The 15533-nt window shown below is 45.1% G+C and overlaps 3 protein-coding genes across 5 annotated transcripts; 1 reads left to right on the top strand and 2 right to left on the bottom strand.

Moving 5' to 3' along the window:
* Positions 1 to 1194: 1194 nt before the first annotated feature.
* On the bottom strand, positions 1195 to 7927 carry LOC127591432 (proteinase-activated receptor 2-like). 3 transcript variants are annotated; one of them, XM_052051607.1, is made up of 2 exons: positions 7718 to 7926; positions 1195 to 2476 (listed from the first exon to the last, which is right to left on the bottom strand). In XM_052051607.1, the coding sequence occupies exons 1-2, from the start codon at positions 7791 to 7793 to the stop codon at positions 1386 to 1388; spliced, it is 1167 nt and encodes a 388-aa protein (XP_051907567.1). In that variant the 5' UTR covers positions 7794 to 7926; the 3' UTR covers positions 1195 to 1385. The 3 variants fall into 3 exon arrangements, with proteins under 3 accessions (XP_051907567.1, XP_051907569.1, XP_051907568.1); XM_052051609.1 differs by lacking the exon at positions 7718 to 7926 and adding an exon at positions 3745 to 3985; XM_052051608.1 differs by lacking the exon at positions 1195 to 2476 and adding an exon at positions 5414 to 7012 and having other exon boundaries at positions 7718 to 7927.
* A 443-nt stretch (positions 7928 to 8370) lies between these two features.
* LOC127591436 (proteinase-activated receptor 1-like) lies at positions 8371 to 11255 on the bottom strand. The gene is made up of 2 exons (XM_052051615.1): positions 10988 to 11255; positions 8371 to 10241 (listed from the first exon to the last, which is right to left on the bottom strand). Exons 1-2 carry the CDS (start codon positions 11064 to 11066, stop codon positions 8992 to 8994), a joined length of 1329 nt encoding a protein of 442 aa, XP_051907575.1. The 5' UTR covers positions 11067 to 11255; the 3' UTR covers positions 8371 to 8991.
* A 1000-nt stretch (positions 11256 to 12255) lies between these two features.
* Positions 12256 to 15334, top strand: LOC127591458 (proteinase-activated receptor 3). The gene is made up of 2 exons (XM_052051666.1): positions 12256 to 13024; positions 14185 to 15334. Exons 1-2 carry the CDS (start codon positions 12961 to 12963, stop codon positions 15225 to 15227), a joined length of 1107 nt encoding a protein of 368 aa, XP_051907626.1. The 5' UTR covers positions 12256 to 12960; the 3' UTR covers positions 15228 to 15334.
* Positions 15335 to 15533: the final 199 nt, after the last annotated feature.

Genomic DNA, 15533 nt, shown 5'->3' with positions numbered 1-15533 from the left:
GAGGTCATATGTGCGAGAGTGAATCACTAACCTGCTTTGCACACACGGTCACCCTGTCACATCCGTTCGGAGACTCTGGGTGACACCAAAGTTGCTGGAAAATAAATAAATATAGGTGTATACGCACACACACATATATATATACATATTTAAATATATATGGCTATTTTACCTTTTTAAAACTTTTTTTTCCTTCAGGTCAAAGGTGGACTGTCAAGAGTGCGTCTTGCATGGCTTTGGTTTGTGTTGTTAGTTTAAAGTTAATCATCTCCTCATTTTCTTCTTATCAGCTGAGGGGAGGGGAGGGGAGGGGAAGGGAGGGGAGGGGGGCTTCACTTGTAAGACATAAAACTAGGAACACATTAAGAAATATGGATGCAAGATTTTTGTCCGCTTGCGCAGGTTTAATGTGACTCACAAACAAAAACGGCAGTGAAGAACAAAAGAACACTTCGACAACAATCATTTAACTCTGACAAACAGTTGGCTTGACCCGGGGTAGGGTTCATCACGGACCCTGGAGCTGGGGGCAGGGTGTTTCTGTGTGGGTGGGGGGGGGGGGGGGCTTTTTGACATTATTCCATAACAGTTCGCAAAACTGGGATGGTGTGGGTGGTGAACCCGCCAATAAATCAGATTAAAAAAATATTTTGTAGTCTTCAACACATGTGAGATGCAGGCATTATTTTTGTCCACTTGGGGTTGACGTCTTTGCGATTGACTGTAGTATCTGTGACTTTGCGTGTCTTTAATGGACTCTTTCCTTCTGGCTCGTCGCCATTGTCTGATGTCAACAGATGCACGTTCGACTGCAGTAACGTGAGTCTGTGTGGAAAAATGATGCCTGCAAAGCTTTGAGGCAGAAATTTTGCTTCACTGATTTTTATCATTAAATTATCGACTACTTTGATAAATCGTCACGGTCCTAAAGGAAACCTGTTGGTAAAATTGGATGTAACAAAAATGAGGGGATTGAAACTGATCATCCAGGGTTGACATAATACTGTAGCTTACCACTCGTGCAGCAAAGCAAGTCTGTTGCTTTTGAAGCTTTAGGTCAGTAAAGAACACTTTTCTCGATTGAAGAGTTTCTTATCTGGGAAGGACAAGACTGGGCCGGCCATGGGGAAAGCTGCATTTCAGGAATACCGTTCTGGCAGTGTCACCATGCAGTCATTGAAAAGAACGGTCAGCTTTTTGTTTTTCTGTATTTATTTACAAAATGATGTAACACTAAATGACGTTAAAAATACTTTGAAAGTCTTTCGTGGAAATTGCCAGTCTGGCCGGACGGAGCAGTACCAAAAGCAGCTTGCATTTCATTAAAAAGTCCATCCTTGGCAGAGGTACCCGTTTGTCTGTCCGACCGTCCGTCCACTTGCCTGCTAGCACGAGCTGCTCTGGGTGGTCCCCGTGTCCGACACGTACGACTTGCTCTTCCTGGAGTACTTCATGGAGCTGAAGGACACTCGCATGCGTTCCACCGCCCGGCTGCTGCGGCACAGCAGCGTGTTCTTGACGTGCTGGCGGAAATCGTCGGATACGAAGTAGTAGATAAAGGGGTCCAGTACGCTGTTGAGGCTGGCCAGGCACAGCGTGGTGATATAGAAAGCGTAGCCATTGTCCACCACCCCTTTCTTGAGCAGCGAGTAATGCAACACAAGCATGATATTACTGGGGATGAAGCACACGAGGAAGGTGAGCAGCACGAGCATGATCAGCAGCACCGCCCTCCGCCGGTTCTTAGCCGCCGCGCTGTTATCCATTCCGCGGCCTAGTGTCCGCAGAAGCAGAATGTAGGCCACCGTGATGACGACGCAGGGCACCAGGAACACCACAGTGCCCATCAGGATGAAGTAGAAGTAAGGCAAGCGGACGGACTCAAAGGGCTTCTCAATGTCCAGGATGACGCTGACGTCATGGCAGGTGGTGATGGCGGGCTCGCGCAGCTTAGCCGTGTGCTGGTACATGTAGAGTGGCGTGGTGGTGAGCCAGATAAAAATCCAGATGGCCACGCACACGCCCACCGCCACCTTGTTGTTCTTGCGTTGTTTTGAAAGCGGGTGCGCCACCACCCAGTAGCGCTGCACGCTGAGGCAAGCGATGAATAAAATAGAACAGTACATGTTCCCATAGAAGAAGCCCACCAGGACCTTGCACAGCCCCTCGCCGTACGTCCAGTCGTTGCCGGCCAGGTGGTAGGCGATCTTGAGCGGCACCCAGATGACAAAGAGCAGGTCGGCCAGAGCCAGGTTGGCCATGTAGATGGACGACGGGTGCTTCTTCTTCGTGCGGAAAAGGAACACCCAGACAGCCATGGCGTTGGCAGGCAAGCCCACAACAAACACCACAATGTAAACGATTGGCAGGAAGATGGTGGTCAGGCCGCTCTGTAGGGTCTCCATGGTGGCACGGTCCACCACCACCAGCTCCGAGGACTCGGGGTCTCTTCTGCCAAAGAAGCCGCGGCCACCCACTGGGAAAATTAAAAAAAAATAATAATAATAAATAAATAATTCAAACACAACAAAACTACAACTGCCGTTTATAATCGATTCATCAGCATGTCAATAGGGTTCTCCTTAACATGTTAGCATTAAGCGAGGCCGATGCAAAGGTACCGCTGCACTGTGACAGCAACATCTGGCACAGTAACACGCTAAGCTAAAATGAGCAGGTATGCGTTTAATTTGGCCATTTATAACTAAAGGCCCATGTTTGAAAATTGGAGTGTTGTAAACCATTTTTTAAGAACCCGGTCTTTTTTTTGTTTCTTTAACTACATGACATTGTTGCAATTGTAATTACTCTAAATGGCACGCAGGCACAAACTGATGCGACATCACATGTGCGCAAACCAAATATGGGCATGAGAGCTTTATACAAACGCGAAGTCGTTAAGTTCTTTTGGTATTTACGGTATAAACAGAAAGATGTTAACAGCAAAAGAGACGCTGAAACACACTTTCAGCTTTGCTAATAACAGAGGATGGTTTAAAAAACTGCTCATTGTAAAGTAGTGCAACATGAAGTGTATACAGTAGTAACATGGTAACAAAAAAAAATAATTTTTACCCACAAATCTTCAAATGTTCCAAATCTGCTCAAGCAATAAACATGAAACACTATTTTGTAGCCCAACATTTCCAATACAAAAAGGGCTAAGGACTAAGGGCATACTGTACTCAAATTTTATAAATCTGCTAAATAAATACATACATTTTTAATAGAATTTTATATTTTTTTTCCCAGGTAGCCATGTTGAGACTGTGGAGTAAAACAAGTCCAACTTTGCCTGTATTGGTATGATCACGAGGTGACTCAGGTTCTCATATTTGTATTTAATTCTGCTTTCATAAATTTGAGTTTTTTACAAGTGTATGTAGCACCCAATTATTTGTTTTAATCGAACAATTTTAAAACTTTGCATTATAAAGCCCAAAGTCGGTTAAATTAAATTCGCATTGGCTCATCCGATCGTTTAAACTCCCGGGGGTTAATATTTGGTTGTATTCAAATTGTGGACAAGTTAGACGAGCCTCGTCGAAACCACAATGTTTTCTCACACGACAAGTCCCAACTCGGAGGTGACAGAAACCGAGGTTGGAGCACTGAACTCGGTCAAAAGTTGACGTATCGATGATCAGTTAGTTGGATTTTTTTTTGTCAACACAGTCATTTTTAATCACAAAATTGCATACCTGGGTGAATCAAGACTAACCGAGTAAATTCGGGAAAAATTACCTTCGCCATCCGCGAACCAAAACTGACACAAGACGATCAAAGAGAGTGCCAAAAAGTGAGCTGGATCCATTTTTTTTCCTCTTTCTATTCAATTCAGTTGCGTCCACTCGCTCGGTTCTCTTAACGTTCGACTTTCGGCTCCTTGCTGTTGTCCGCGCCCAGAAAGTATGTATTTTAACATAAACAGCCGCCCACTCGTCCAACCCGGTACCATCGAAGCTCAGCGACCACGCCCCGAGACTACCTGCCTGGAATGGCCAGCACGTCTTTGTGACGTCAGAGAGTCGGGTTTTTTTTCCACTTCAACTAAAAAGGTATGTAAAAAATATTAATATAAAATATATCTAACTTCACAAACTTCTTAAAACACGAAAGGGAGTTTATAACATGGATAAAAATCATACAAAGAAGATATTGTGCAGACCAATGATAAAGTTTGCAATCATGATTTCATAGGTTTTCGTTTGGTACAAACAATGTAGAAAAGCATTTATTTATACCTGTATGGACACAAAAAAAATCTAAAGAAGTTGCTTTGTTATGCATAAGTTTTGATCTATGCTAAAATATCTTGCTTAAATAATACAGGTTATTAAGTAGAATTGTGAAAGGGTAGTATATTCTAAACAAGAATACCAAATAAAACGTGTTTCAGGAGTAAGGAGATGTAGGGATGAATGCTATCTATAATAAATCGTGTCAGATTACACCACGACTGTTTTGTGTCTGAAAAAAAAACAGAACAAATCGACTAACATTTCTCGTAATTCACTCCAAAAACGTCACTTATGTCTTTCTTTTCATTTGTGTTCATATTGTATTTAATTGAAAGATGTTTGGTTTTTTTTCTCTTTCTCCTTCTTTCTACATACATTCTTGCTGCTGAAGGCTGTAAATTTCCCCAGTGTGGGACGAATAAAGGATATCTTATCTTATCTTGGCGGCCCGGTAGTCCAGTGGTTAGCACGTTGGCTTCACAGTGTAGAGGTACCGGGTTCGATTCCAGCTCCGGCCTCCCTGTGTGGAGTTTGCATGTTCTCCCCGGGTCTGCGTGGGTTTTCTCCGGGTACTCCGGTTTCCTCCCACATTCCAAAAATATGCATGGCAGGCTGATTGAACACTCTAAATTGTCCCTGGGTGTGAGTGTGAGCGTGGACGGTTGTTCGTCTCTGTGTGCCCTGCGATTGGCTGGCAACCGATTCAGGGTGTCCCCCGCCTACTGCCCGGAGACAGCTGGGATCGGCTCCAGCACCCCCCGCGACCCTAGTGAGGATCAAGCGGTTCGGAAGATGAATGAATGAATTATCTTATCTTATATTAATTTGTTTCTGTAAATTGTGTTTGCGTTGTTGCGTCCTTGTTTTGGAGGATAGTGTAAATCCTACTCTGCTGCCATTGTCTACGTGGAGGGATTAGCCTCAAAATTATTCAACCAAATGTGTCCACGAATTGGAGCTGTGTGAGTTGAGATCCAGTCTGCACCATACATGCAGATGATTGCCATTCATCCTCAAATAATCAATTTTGAATCAAATCTCCAGATGATACCGTTTTGAAAACATTACTGAATAATTCAACAGGGCATGGGCATGCATTGTGACAGGTTAAAAACAATGCTCGGGAATAAAAACACCAACCATCACCTGAAGAGTGACAGTCTGATTTGAAGTATATTTAAAATCCACAATTTATTTAATTTCACAGTGTACAATTTCAAACAAAAACAAAAATGATTGACAATAGCAGTAGTACACGTAGTCGCCACTAAAAAAAAAAATACTAAACAAACAAAAAAAAAACATTTCAATGTTCAGATGCGCATAGTGTTTGTCCCTCCCCACCCGTTTTGGGGTCCCGGTCTACTTATGGCGGTTCTTAGACTGATGCACAGACAATAATAACCCCAACATGCATGTTTTAGGGATGCAAAAGGAAACCTGAGTAACCTGACAAAACCTTAAACATGTATTCTCTGTACCTACGAGAGGAGACAGCGAATTATATTCTGGACTGGTCATCACATTCAAATCTATGGCCAATTTAGAGTCTACATTGAATATTTTGGGAATGTGAGAGGAAGTTTCAAACCTAAGAGCGATGAGTCAAATGTGTCAAAAGGTGCCAACTAGTGGTACTTTTGTGCTGCCCTATTTAGAAAAGTAACAACTCAGTCTGTTATCCAGAGAGGATTGGAGCGCCGGCTAGCACTGCGAGCTGCCTGTGTTTCCACCCGAGTCGGACATGTAGGTGTTGTTCTTCTTCGAGAACTTGAGAGCGCTGAAGGACACGCGCATCCTCTCCACCGTGCGTTGGCTCCGGCACAGGAACGTGTTCTTGACGTGCTGGCGGAAGTCGTCCGATATGTAGTAGTAGACGAAGGGGTCGATGCAGCTGTTGAGGCTGGCCAGGCACAGCGTGGAGATGTAGAAGCCATAGAGGTTGTTGGGTATCTCATTTAGGAGCAACACATAGTGCACCAGGAGCATGATGTTACTGGGCGCAAAGCACAGCATGAACATCAGCAGCACCGTGATGATCAGCACCACCGCCTTGCGCCTTTTCTTGGACACGGTGGTGTCCACCGTCATGCTGCTGCGCAGTGCTCGCAGCATCAGCACATTGGAGATGGCGCACACGGTGGCTGGCCCCACAAAGCCCACTGTGCCCATGGTGAGGAAGTAGCCCGCAGCAATCTTCTTCTGGCTGGGTCGGGTGACGTCATGGCAGGTGAGTATGTTCAGGTTGACCACGCGCACTTCCTGGTCATACAGGTAGAGCGGCACGGTGAGCAGCCATACCGTCGCCCAGATGGCCGCTGAAGACACGTAGGCTACTGTGTTTTCACGCTGGCGCTGCGCCAGCGGGTGAACCACGGCCCAGTAGCGCTGCACGCTGATGCAGGCGATAAAAGCCATGGAGCAGTACATGTTCCCGTAGAAGAAGCCCACCAGGACTTTGCACAGCCCTTCACCGTATGTCCAGTTGTTGAGGTTGAAGTGATAGGCGATCTTGAGCGGCACCCAGATGACAAAGAGCAGGTCGGCTACAGCCAGGTTGGCCATGTAGATGGACGACGGGTGCTTCGTCTTTGTGCGGAAAAGGAACACCCAGACAGCCATGGCGTTGGCAGGCAGGCCCACAACAAACACCACAATGTAAACGATTGGCAGGAAGATGGTGGTGAGGCCGCTGCTCAGGACCGATTCGGCATGCAGGCCCAACAAAATCCCGCCGGTTGTCTCAGTGCCCGTGAAACCTCGCAAGTCCTCTGTGCAGAGAAAGTAGCTGGGATTTAATAAGAAAGTCGAATGACGGGGCTTAGATTTTAAGCAGAATCACCAAACGAATATTTAGTCGTATAAGACCTGAACTAGTATTTCTCAAATACTAGTATTTCTCAAATACTAGTTCTATCCAGTTTCTAACCCAGGACAATTCGGCCAATTCTGTTTTTTTTTTGTTTTTGTTTTTGTTTTTTTGTTTATTGAACATAAAACATGTACAGTAATAGTTTGGTGAACCATTGAACCACTAATAGATCATAAATAAAACATTGCTTCTGTGTTGCATGGAGTTCCTGATTTTATTTTTACAATCGTGGTTGTCAGAGAAACTGATTTGTTTTACATTTGTTGTTTTATTGTTGACAACTGTGTGGGTCGACAGGACAAAATTGCGCTATCGTCTGTCAGGCACTTCCCCAAAAGGACATTTTCCGGAAGTTACACGAACGTCAGAGTGAAGCGCCACTTCATGTCACATGACAGCACACACAACACTCACCCTCATCTCCACGTTCGACCTGCATTCATCACTTACCCAGCAATAAAAACTCCATACAGTACTTCTACAAAACCTATATATTCCACCCCATGATTAAAGACATAAATACGACATGTGTTCTCTTCTTATGTGTGCCTTCTGGACACTTCAACGGTGTTCCGCTCGCCAAAGGTAAGCAAAACGAACTCACCCGTGTCACACGAGCCGAGATGTAGAAAACGAAGGAGAACGACAACGAGCACAAGTCGTCCATCCCGCGCAGTCATAGTGGCGTCGTATTTAAGTTTATTTGTTAAATAAAACAAATAATACAAGAAAACAATGACGTCGCCGTGGGTGGTGGTGGAAGTGATGTCGGCGGGCGTGGCAATTTGCGTTTGCCGTGTCTTAAGTCTCCGCCCGGCGAAGAGCTGGGCTTCACACCTTGGTGACGTCACGGTGAAACATGACCGCGTGTTGCCATTTGTGGTCATACTGCCACTACTAATCATTCAGACAACGACAAACACGTTATTCCGTCAACTTTTTTTTTAACCAAACACACACAAATCTATCCATATATCTATACTTAATCTGTCTAATACTCTCAATTATAACATTATCAAGTCAAGTAAACAATTAACCCGTGATATAAATGACAAAACAAAATGTTTGAATGTGGTCAAACCCTTTCCTCTGGCGCCATCTAGTGGATAAAATAAGAAGAGTCTGTGACTTGATGGAGGTGGAATTCTCATGATGGTCAACAGGGGGAAGCAAAAGCACTTGTTAGCAGCATGAAAAGCCTGCTGGTTTATCTTTGCAGGATAAGAGTGTGGTATCATTGCCAAATAGGTTCAAAAGTGGTTTGAAACAAGTTTATTTAACAAAGATAGTGTAATGGAAGATATCAGTTAACAAAGTGAGCAAATATACACGTAACACGTACAAATATGGATTTCACTAAACATTACAATGTAACAGCTTAAATAGTTGTAGTGTGCAAAATGAAAAGCCCATTGTGCTTAAATGCTTAATATTATTTCACATTTATGTGGTAAAAATAGAAATAATTGGGACAAGCTACATTCCCACCAAAGAAATCAAAGAAGGTTCCTGTGGACCATCACAGGCGGCAGTAAAAACAAGACCAATGCATTTAGCAAAAATAACAGCCATGAATGCAACCGGGACATGAATTAATTGTCGGAAACCCTCCTGTTGTTTGATTTCTTTTTGTTTTATCGGCAAGCAGCCACCCAGTCGAGGGTGAGCCACAGTATATAGACCACCCCAAAAAGTTGTAGTTCCTGAAATTGAAACACACTTCTGAAGGAGACATAAAAAATTCTAGGAGTAGTAGTTATCTAATGAAATACGTTATGTACATCAGACCCCACCACAAAGGTTCCTGAATCTTTTTGTTAAATGATTCATTCAGATGATGCTGTGGTAAAAATGTAGTCAGTGGTCTTGGATCAGTCATCAAACCGGAAGTTTCTTGTACAGTCCACCATGGCTCCCTTGCAAGGACTCCTTTTTGGCAAACACGACGTTTCGCTCTGAGCTTTCCATGCGGCTAGACTTCAAGATAGTCCTGCTGCTGGACCTGTAAGAGTCCGATGAGCTGGTGCTGAAGCTCGTGGCTACCTTCTGACACCTCAGCACCCCGACGAGCTCTCGCTGGCACTGGGATGAACCGAAGCAGTAGAGCACCGGGTCCAGCAGACAGTTGAGGCTCCCCAAACACAAAAACACCAGATAGGCAACGTACGTGCCCTCGGGGGCATCCCCGGCCTGGTACACCCCATCGTGGAGCTGTGTGTAGTGGACCAAGAGCAGGCAGTTTGTGGGTGCGAAGCACAACAAGAAGATCACCAGCACTGTCAGCGCCATCACCAGGGCCCTGGTTCTCCGACGGGAGCCTCCGGAAACACCGTGAGGGGACCGGCTCAAGGACCAGATCACACGGGTGTAAGAGATGGTAGTGACCAGCAGTGGGACGACGAAGAGGGCGACGCACAGGGCAATGAAGTACTTCCCGTAGAGCCCAACCACCTCACCCACTGGCCGGACATCATGGCAGGTGGTGATGTCCAACTCTTTCAAGTAGAACGTCTGCTCAGAGACGACCAAGGGTACAGTGCTAGCTAGTGACATGACCCACATGGCAATGCAGGCTAGGACGGCGTTACGGGGGCTCCTCCACGTCAGCGAGTCAATTGGGTACACGACGGCCAGGAGACGGTCCACACTGATGCAGGCCACCAGGAGGACCGAGCAGTACATGTTCCAATAGAAAGCGGCAGTGACCGCACGGCACAGGGACTCGCCGAATACCCAGTTGTTCCTGGAGAAGTGGTATGCCGCCTTGAAGGGCAGGAGGACGGCGAAGAGCAGGTCGGCACACGCCAGGTTGAGCATGTAGATGGCCGCAGGTTTCTTGGGTCGGATCCGACGCGAGAAGGCCAGAGCGGCGCAGGCGTTGATGGGCACGGCGAGTAGGCACACCATGGCGTAGAATGATGGGATGATCAATGTGGAAAGGTGGCCCGTCAGGAAGCTGCGTACCTCCTCTGAGATGGCAGTCACGTTGCTGACTCGCAAGCCGCCTCTGACCCTCGGGGTTCTGTTCACCCTCCGGTCCACTTCGAGGCCATATACATCCTCCAAGGCGAACGGTTCATCGGTGAAGGAGGCGTCAAAGTAGGAGAACATTCGTCCTTTGGCGGTTTCTGGGCACAAGTATTTTGTCAATATAGCCTTTAGTTGATTAGCATGTTAGTACATGCTAACAAATACTAAGAGCTGCTACTCTTCTAATAAAACAATTGTAATAGTACAGTATCATTAAAAAAATCTATTCTTTGATCCATCCATCCAAACCGCCTATTCTCACGAGGGTCGTGAGGGTGCTGCGTGTGGGAGGAAAACGGAGGCCCGGGATCAAATCCACGAAAGCACGGGGAGAACATGTAAACCCCCAAACAGGAAGGTAGGATGCCGGAATCGAACCCGAGACCTCTGCACTGTAAAACAGACATACCAGTCGCCCACCGTGTTGCCTATTTATATTTTTTCTTTTATTGTAATCCATGTTCCACTGAATTACATAAGCGTGAAATAGCTCTCATAAGTTTCTGATTAAAAAAAAAAATTCACTATGCTAATTAGGGATAAAGAAAGTTATCTTCAATTGAAAAAAATAATTACAATTCAGATTTTAAAGAATTGTTACGAACATCCCCGAGCATCTGCTGGTTCCAAATCATCAATGAAGTCTTTGAACTCTATTGAACGTCAAAAAAGATGTCACTCAACCGGCTGTAAAGTGGAGTGATGACGTCACACCACGGTACAACATAATTCCCAGATACTTACACATACGAGATAACGAACAAAAATTATTGTTTTTTTTTATCGCTTAGTAACGGTAACTTTATTATCTTTGTCATTAAAATCACAGACGCATAAAACTTACTATTGCCGTGGGCTGCCAATCCGGCGCATGCGCTCACGGCAAGCAGCAGCAGCAGGACGGGTAGCATTGATCGAGACATTTGGCTGCTCCAGCAATCGAATACAAGGACGAAGAAGAGAATAAAAAGTATCTCGAAGAGTCTCTCGATGTAGTGTGCTGCTGCTGCTGCTGCTGCTCTGCGTTCTCAGGATGTTCTGATGGTTCCGCCCACCCCAAAAGTGGGCCCGATTTGCGACCACTCAGCGGCGAGCGGAACGACATTCCATGGGAGATGACGTCACGTTTCCAGTCACCCCTGCATCCGGACAACAGCCGGAGTTCTATGACCGAACTGGAGACTAGACGCAGTCCGAATGTCCCAAAAGACAACAGAAGCAGCACCATACAAAACGTATTCATTTTCTGTAACTAAAATAGGTTTTATATCCCCAGATATTATTATCATTATTGTTAATATAATTCTGCAAGGCAGCTTTAATTATATGACACAATTCATACATGACGTCACACTGTGTAAAAGTACAACTTGAAAGCATAAACGAACCAAAAGATATTTAAAAGCAAAGTAAATAAAATTTTAAAAGTAGCTTCCTTAAAAAAATACTGAAAGAATGTTCAGTGCAATAGTAAATTTTTGGAAAACATCATTTAAAAAAAATGCTTCTAAAGACCTCAATTATAGTCAAAACTACTATTCTCAAAAGACTGTTTGACCTTCCAACTTCTGTGTGGACGTACCGCAATTCCAAAATGAATGCATTTTAAACGAACACCGAAAACCAACACAAAGTATAGTTTGCATCCAAAATGTTTGACACATTTTATAGACAACAAAGATCAGCAAAGGAGGTTAAGCGAGGTGTTGGTGAGTCAAATCTGTGGGAGTCCACATCCAAAATGAAGTTCCTTGGCACAGTGCCAGTCACAAAAAGATTCATTGTTTTTACTTTCCGCTGTTATCCCTTCGCTGTCGACATCGTCCAGTCAGATTTTTGCTGCAGAGGAGCAACAGGAAGTCCCGAAACATGGTGACGTGGAGCCTTGTTTGAAGCGATTTCACTCTCATTTCCAATACGTGCCCAAGCTTCTTCGCTTGCGTTTCCATGCGATAAAACTGTTTCCTGTTGTTGACTCGTCTTGAGTTATTTTTGGGATCTTACAGGACAGCAAATGTAAACAAGTGTTCTTCCTCTCGCTTCAAATTAGGAAGAACGCAGCTAATGTGGGCGTCATCTTGTTTTTCTGGCTGTGACAAGCAAATTGTTGGCAATGGTTTAATATGATCATACGACTGGTTGACAAAGAAGAGAAGATAAAAACAAAGTTACGGATCAAACCCCAACTCTAGCTACAACCTTAAAATGTAATCCCAAACCGACATTACCACTAGCTTCAACACTGGCTTCATGTATCTTTGCTTGTTAAATTAAAATGGCCATCACATAAATGCAAAGCAAAAGTTGCACTGCATTATGGGATTATTTTTCATCAATAAAAGTTTTTTTTAAATATGTGGTTTCTGTAATTGTGACTTGATAATGGTGTTATTAAGAAGAAAACAGCCATAGAAGACCAAATGGGGCCTGCAATTCAGAAAAGCAAAACAGAAATGACACAAGGTCCGGAAGTGGAGCCGCTCGTGTTGAGACAAGTTTATCGTTTCCCGGCAGATATTTCCTCTGCATGTAGTTAGTTATGACTGCACGATAAGGGATCATATTTCGAAGCCAAATTGGAGATATGACCTATAAAGTCCGCATTAGGAAAAAAAAATAAACAAAGTTATGTTATCGCTGGGATGTAACCTTTGAACATTGCAAAGCACGTAATGCAGTAAGGATCAGAAACATCCCCGGGGTAAGAATCTCACAGAGGCCAACCCACAAGGAAGTCCCCCCCCACCCCCCCTCTTAGTGAAGTAAAAGCGTAACAGAGAGTGTTGAGCTGCATGCGGGTCAAAGGGGCACAAAAACATGGGGAAATATTTATTTTTGCTGGTTCTGGTGCTCTGTCTCAACGGAACGCTTCAGAAGAAAGGTAAGAGATGATAAAATAACACATCATGAAATGAAAGCGCACGTTTTTTTTAAATGATTTTTTTTTTATAAATGCTTCTGTTTCACTTTTGACGCTTCGAGTTGATTCAGGCAACATGTTTTGTCCAGGGTGTGCCTCACACAATCCCAATGTTTTTCATTGTGTTTTCACAGCTGAGCTTCCTAGGACATTTTGTACGTTGCCTCCCACGCTAACTTCATTCTTGTGAGAATTTGGTTGGATTTTTGTCAGACAGTGGAATGAGCAGAAAAGACCAAGAATCACTATTTGAGGGGGTTTACCTTATCAACTGATTTTGTCTTGTATCAAAATGTATTTTGGCATGACTGTATCATCGCAGTAGGATATTTGAAAAAAGAGGCCTTGAATATAATGAAGTGTTGCAATCAAAAGTTTGCTATTTCAAAACTTTTTTTGTATCATCATCTGAGGGTGTTTTCACCAAATAATTTGGGATCCGGAAAGCCATTTAATATGAAGTATGATATTTTATGTTATTATTTTCATTTTTTACAAAGTCTATTTCCACTATATTTTAAGATCTATATGATCATTACATCATCACGTGACAATATTTTGACTAACTGCTTATAGATCGGGCGGCCCGGTAGTCAGTGCAGAGGTACCGGGTTCGATTCCAGCTCCGGCCTCCCTGTGTGGAGTTTGCATGTTCTCCCCGGGCCTGCGTGGGTTTTCTCCGGGTGCTCCGGTTTCCTCCCACATTCCAAAAACATGCGTGGCAGGCTGATTGAACACTCTAAATTGTCCCTAGGTGTGAGTGTGAGTGTGAATGGTTGTTCGTCTCTGTGTGCCCTGCGATTGGCTGGCAACCGATTCAGGGTGTCCCCCGCCTACTGCCTGAAGACAGCTGGGATAGGCTCCAGCACCCCCCGCGACCCTAGTGAGGATCAAGCGGCTCGGAAGATGAATGAATGAATGCTTATAGATCTGGAAAGTTGTGACTAAAGCCCGTAATCGGAGAAATGGGTGTATTTATGAATTTATTTGACATTTTCAAAACATAAAAAAAATGTGTTTTTGGTCATTGTGTCATCATACGGAGAGCTGTTATGTAATATGTTGGTGACGCGACAGACTTTAGGGTGTTCCAGTGCCCTTAATGGAATGTTTTTGTGTAGGTAAAAAAAAGTTAAACAATCCAGTGCAGAAGAACACCACCCAAGTTGTGTTTCCCAGAACCTTCAAAGGACAACCGCTGGCACGGACCCGCTTCTTCTCTTCGAACAGGACACGCCTTCCCGCAGCCTCACCTCCCTGGCTCCGGTTGCTAAGCAACAGCACCGCCGGGTACCTGAACGGCCCCCTGAGCACCAAAGTCCTCCCCTTGACCTACATGCTGGTCGTGGCCGTGGGGGTCCCAGCCAACGTGGCCATCCTGAGCGCGCTGGCCACCAAGGTGCGAGCGGTGTCCTCGGCCATCCTCTACAGCAGCCTGGCGGTCTCTGACCTCCTCCTGCTGGTCTCGCTGTTCTTCAAGGCCCACTACCATCTCCATGGCAACCACTGGGTGCTGGGAGAGGCCGCCTGCCGGGTGGTCACGGCTTGTTTCTATGGCAACCTCTACTGCTCGGCGCACACGCTGGCCTGCATCAGCATCCAGCGCTACCTGGCCGTGGTCCATCCCTTTACGTACAAGCGTCTCCCTAAGCGCTGCTACAGCGCCTGGACTGCCGTGGCCGTCTGGGGGGTGTTCGCCGCCGCCGTCACACCCCAGCTGCTGGTGCGGCAGAGCTTTCGTATCCACGAGCTGGGCCGCACCACCTGCCACGACGTGCTGCCGCTGGACCTGGGCTCGCACATCTTCCTGCTACACTACAACCTCTTCCTGACACTGGTGGGACTCGTGGGCCCGCTGGTGGTGACGGTCCTGTGCCACGCTCGGATCATGTGCGAGCTGCAGCGGTCGCATCTGGACTGGGCCGCCTACATGAAAGCCAGTTCTCTGGTGTTTGTCATCTTCCTTGTGTGCTTCACACCTGCGGGTGCGGTGCACTTCCTCCATCACGTGCAGCTTTTTGTGGACGGTGCCGAGGGTTCCTATGCGGTCTTCAACGTGGCCGTTTGTTTGTGCTGCGTTCATGCCTGTTTGGACCCTTTCCTCTTTCTTCTCATGTCCAAATCTGCTGGATCCAGGTTGTACTACATCACCTCTCAGCCATAAAGCCTCAGCATGTCTTCTTGAGAAATTTTACCTATCAACAATTCCTTATGGTTTGGTTTTCACTAGTTACAAACATACTCAAATTAAAATAAAATGTTTTTTTTCTTTGGGACATTACAAAGGTAGTTATAACAAAATAATTACATATCCGGAAGCTCCTGACCATTGTCGCGATGATGATTTATCGATATATTTTTTTTTGCAAATGTTTTTCAACATTGCTGCTGCTCTTTAACATTTTCAAGCCCCCCAAACTGGTTTTCTGCTCATTATATCATCATTTGAGGGCATTCTGACAAATAATAA

This window comes from Hippocampus zosterae, chromosome 18 (genome assembly GCF_025434085.1).
Source record: "Hippocampus zosterae strain Florida chromosome 18, ASM2543408v3, whole genome shotgun sequence".
Classification (NCBI taxonomy): Eukaryota; Metazoa; Chordata; class Actinopteri; order Syngnathiformes; family Syngnathidae; genus Hippocampus; species Hippocampus zosterae.
The sequence above is the reverse complement of the archived record's forward strand: the minus strand, read 5'-3'. Positions and strand labels throughout refer to the sequence as shown.

What these genes read in the sequence shown, in the direction of transcription:
- LOC127591436 (XM_052051615.1), bottom strand. Translation starts at nt 11,066, where the DNA reads ATGTCTCGATCAATGCTACCCGTCCTGCTGCTGCTGCTTGCCGTGAGC. An exon ending in ATTGGCAGCCCACGGCAATA is followed by an intron (nt 10,242 to 10,987) that starts GTAAGTTTTATG and finishes ACTTGTGCCCAG; the next exon opens with AAACCGCCAAAGGACGAATG.
- LOC127591432 (XM_052051607.1), bottom strand. Translation starts at nt 7,793, where the DNA reads ATGACTGCGCGGGATGGACGACTTGTGCTCGTTGTCGTTCTCCTTCGT. An exon ending in TCTCGGCTCGTGTGACACGG is followed by an intron (nt 2,477 to 7,717) that starts GTGAGTTCGTTT and finishes TAATTTTCCCAG; the next exon opens with TGGGTGGCCGCGGCTTCTTT.
- LOC127591458 (XM_052051666.1), top strand. Translation starts at nt 12,961, where the DNA reads ATGGGGAAATATTTATTTTTGCTGGTTCTGGTGCTCTGTCTCAACGGA. An exon ending in CGGAACGCTTCAGAAGAAAG is followed by an intron (nt 13,025 to 14,184) that starts GTAAGAGATGAT and finishes GTTTTTGTGTAG; the next exon opens with GTAAAAAAAAGTTAAACAAT.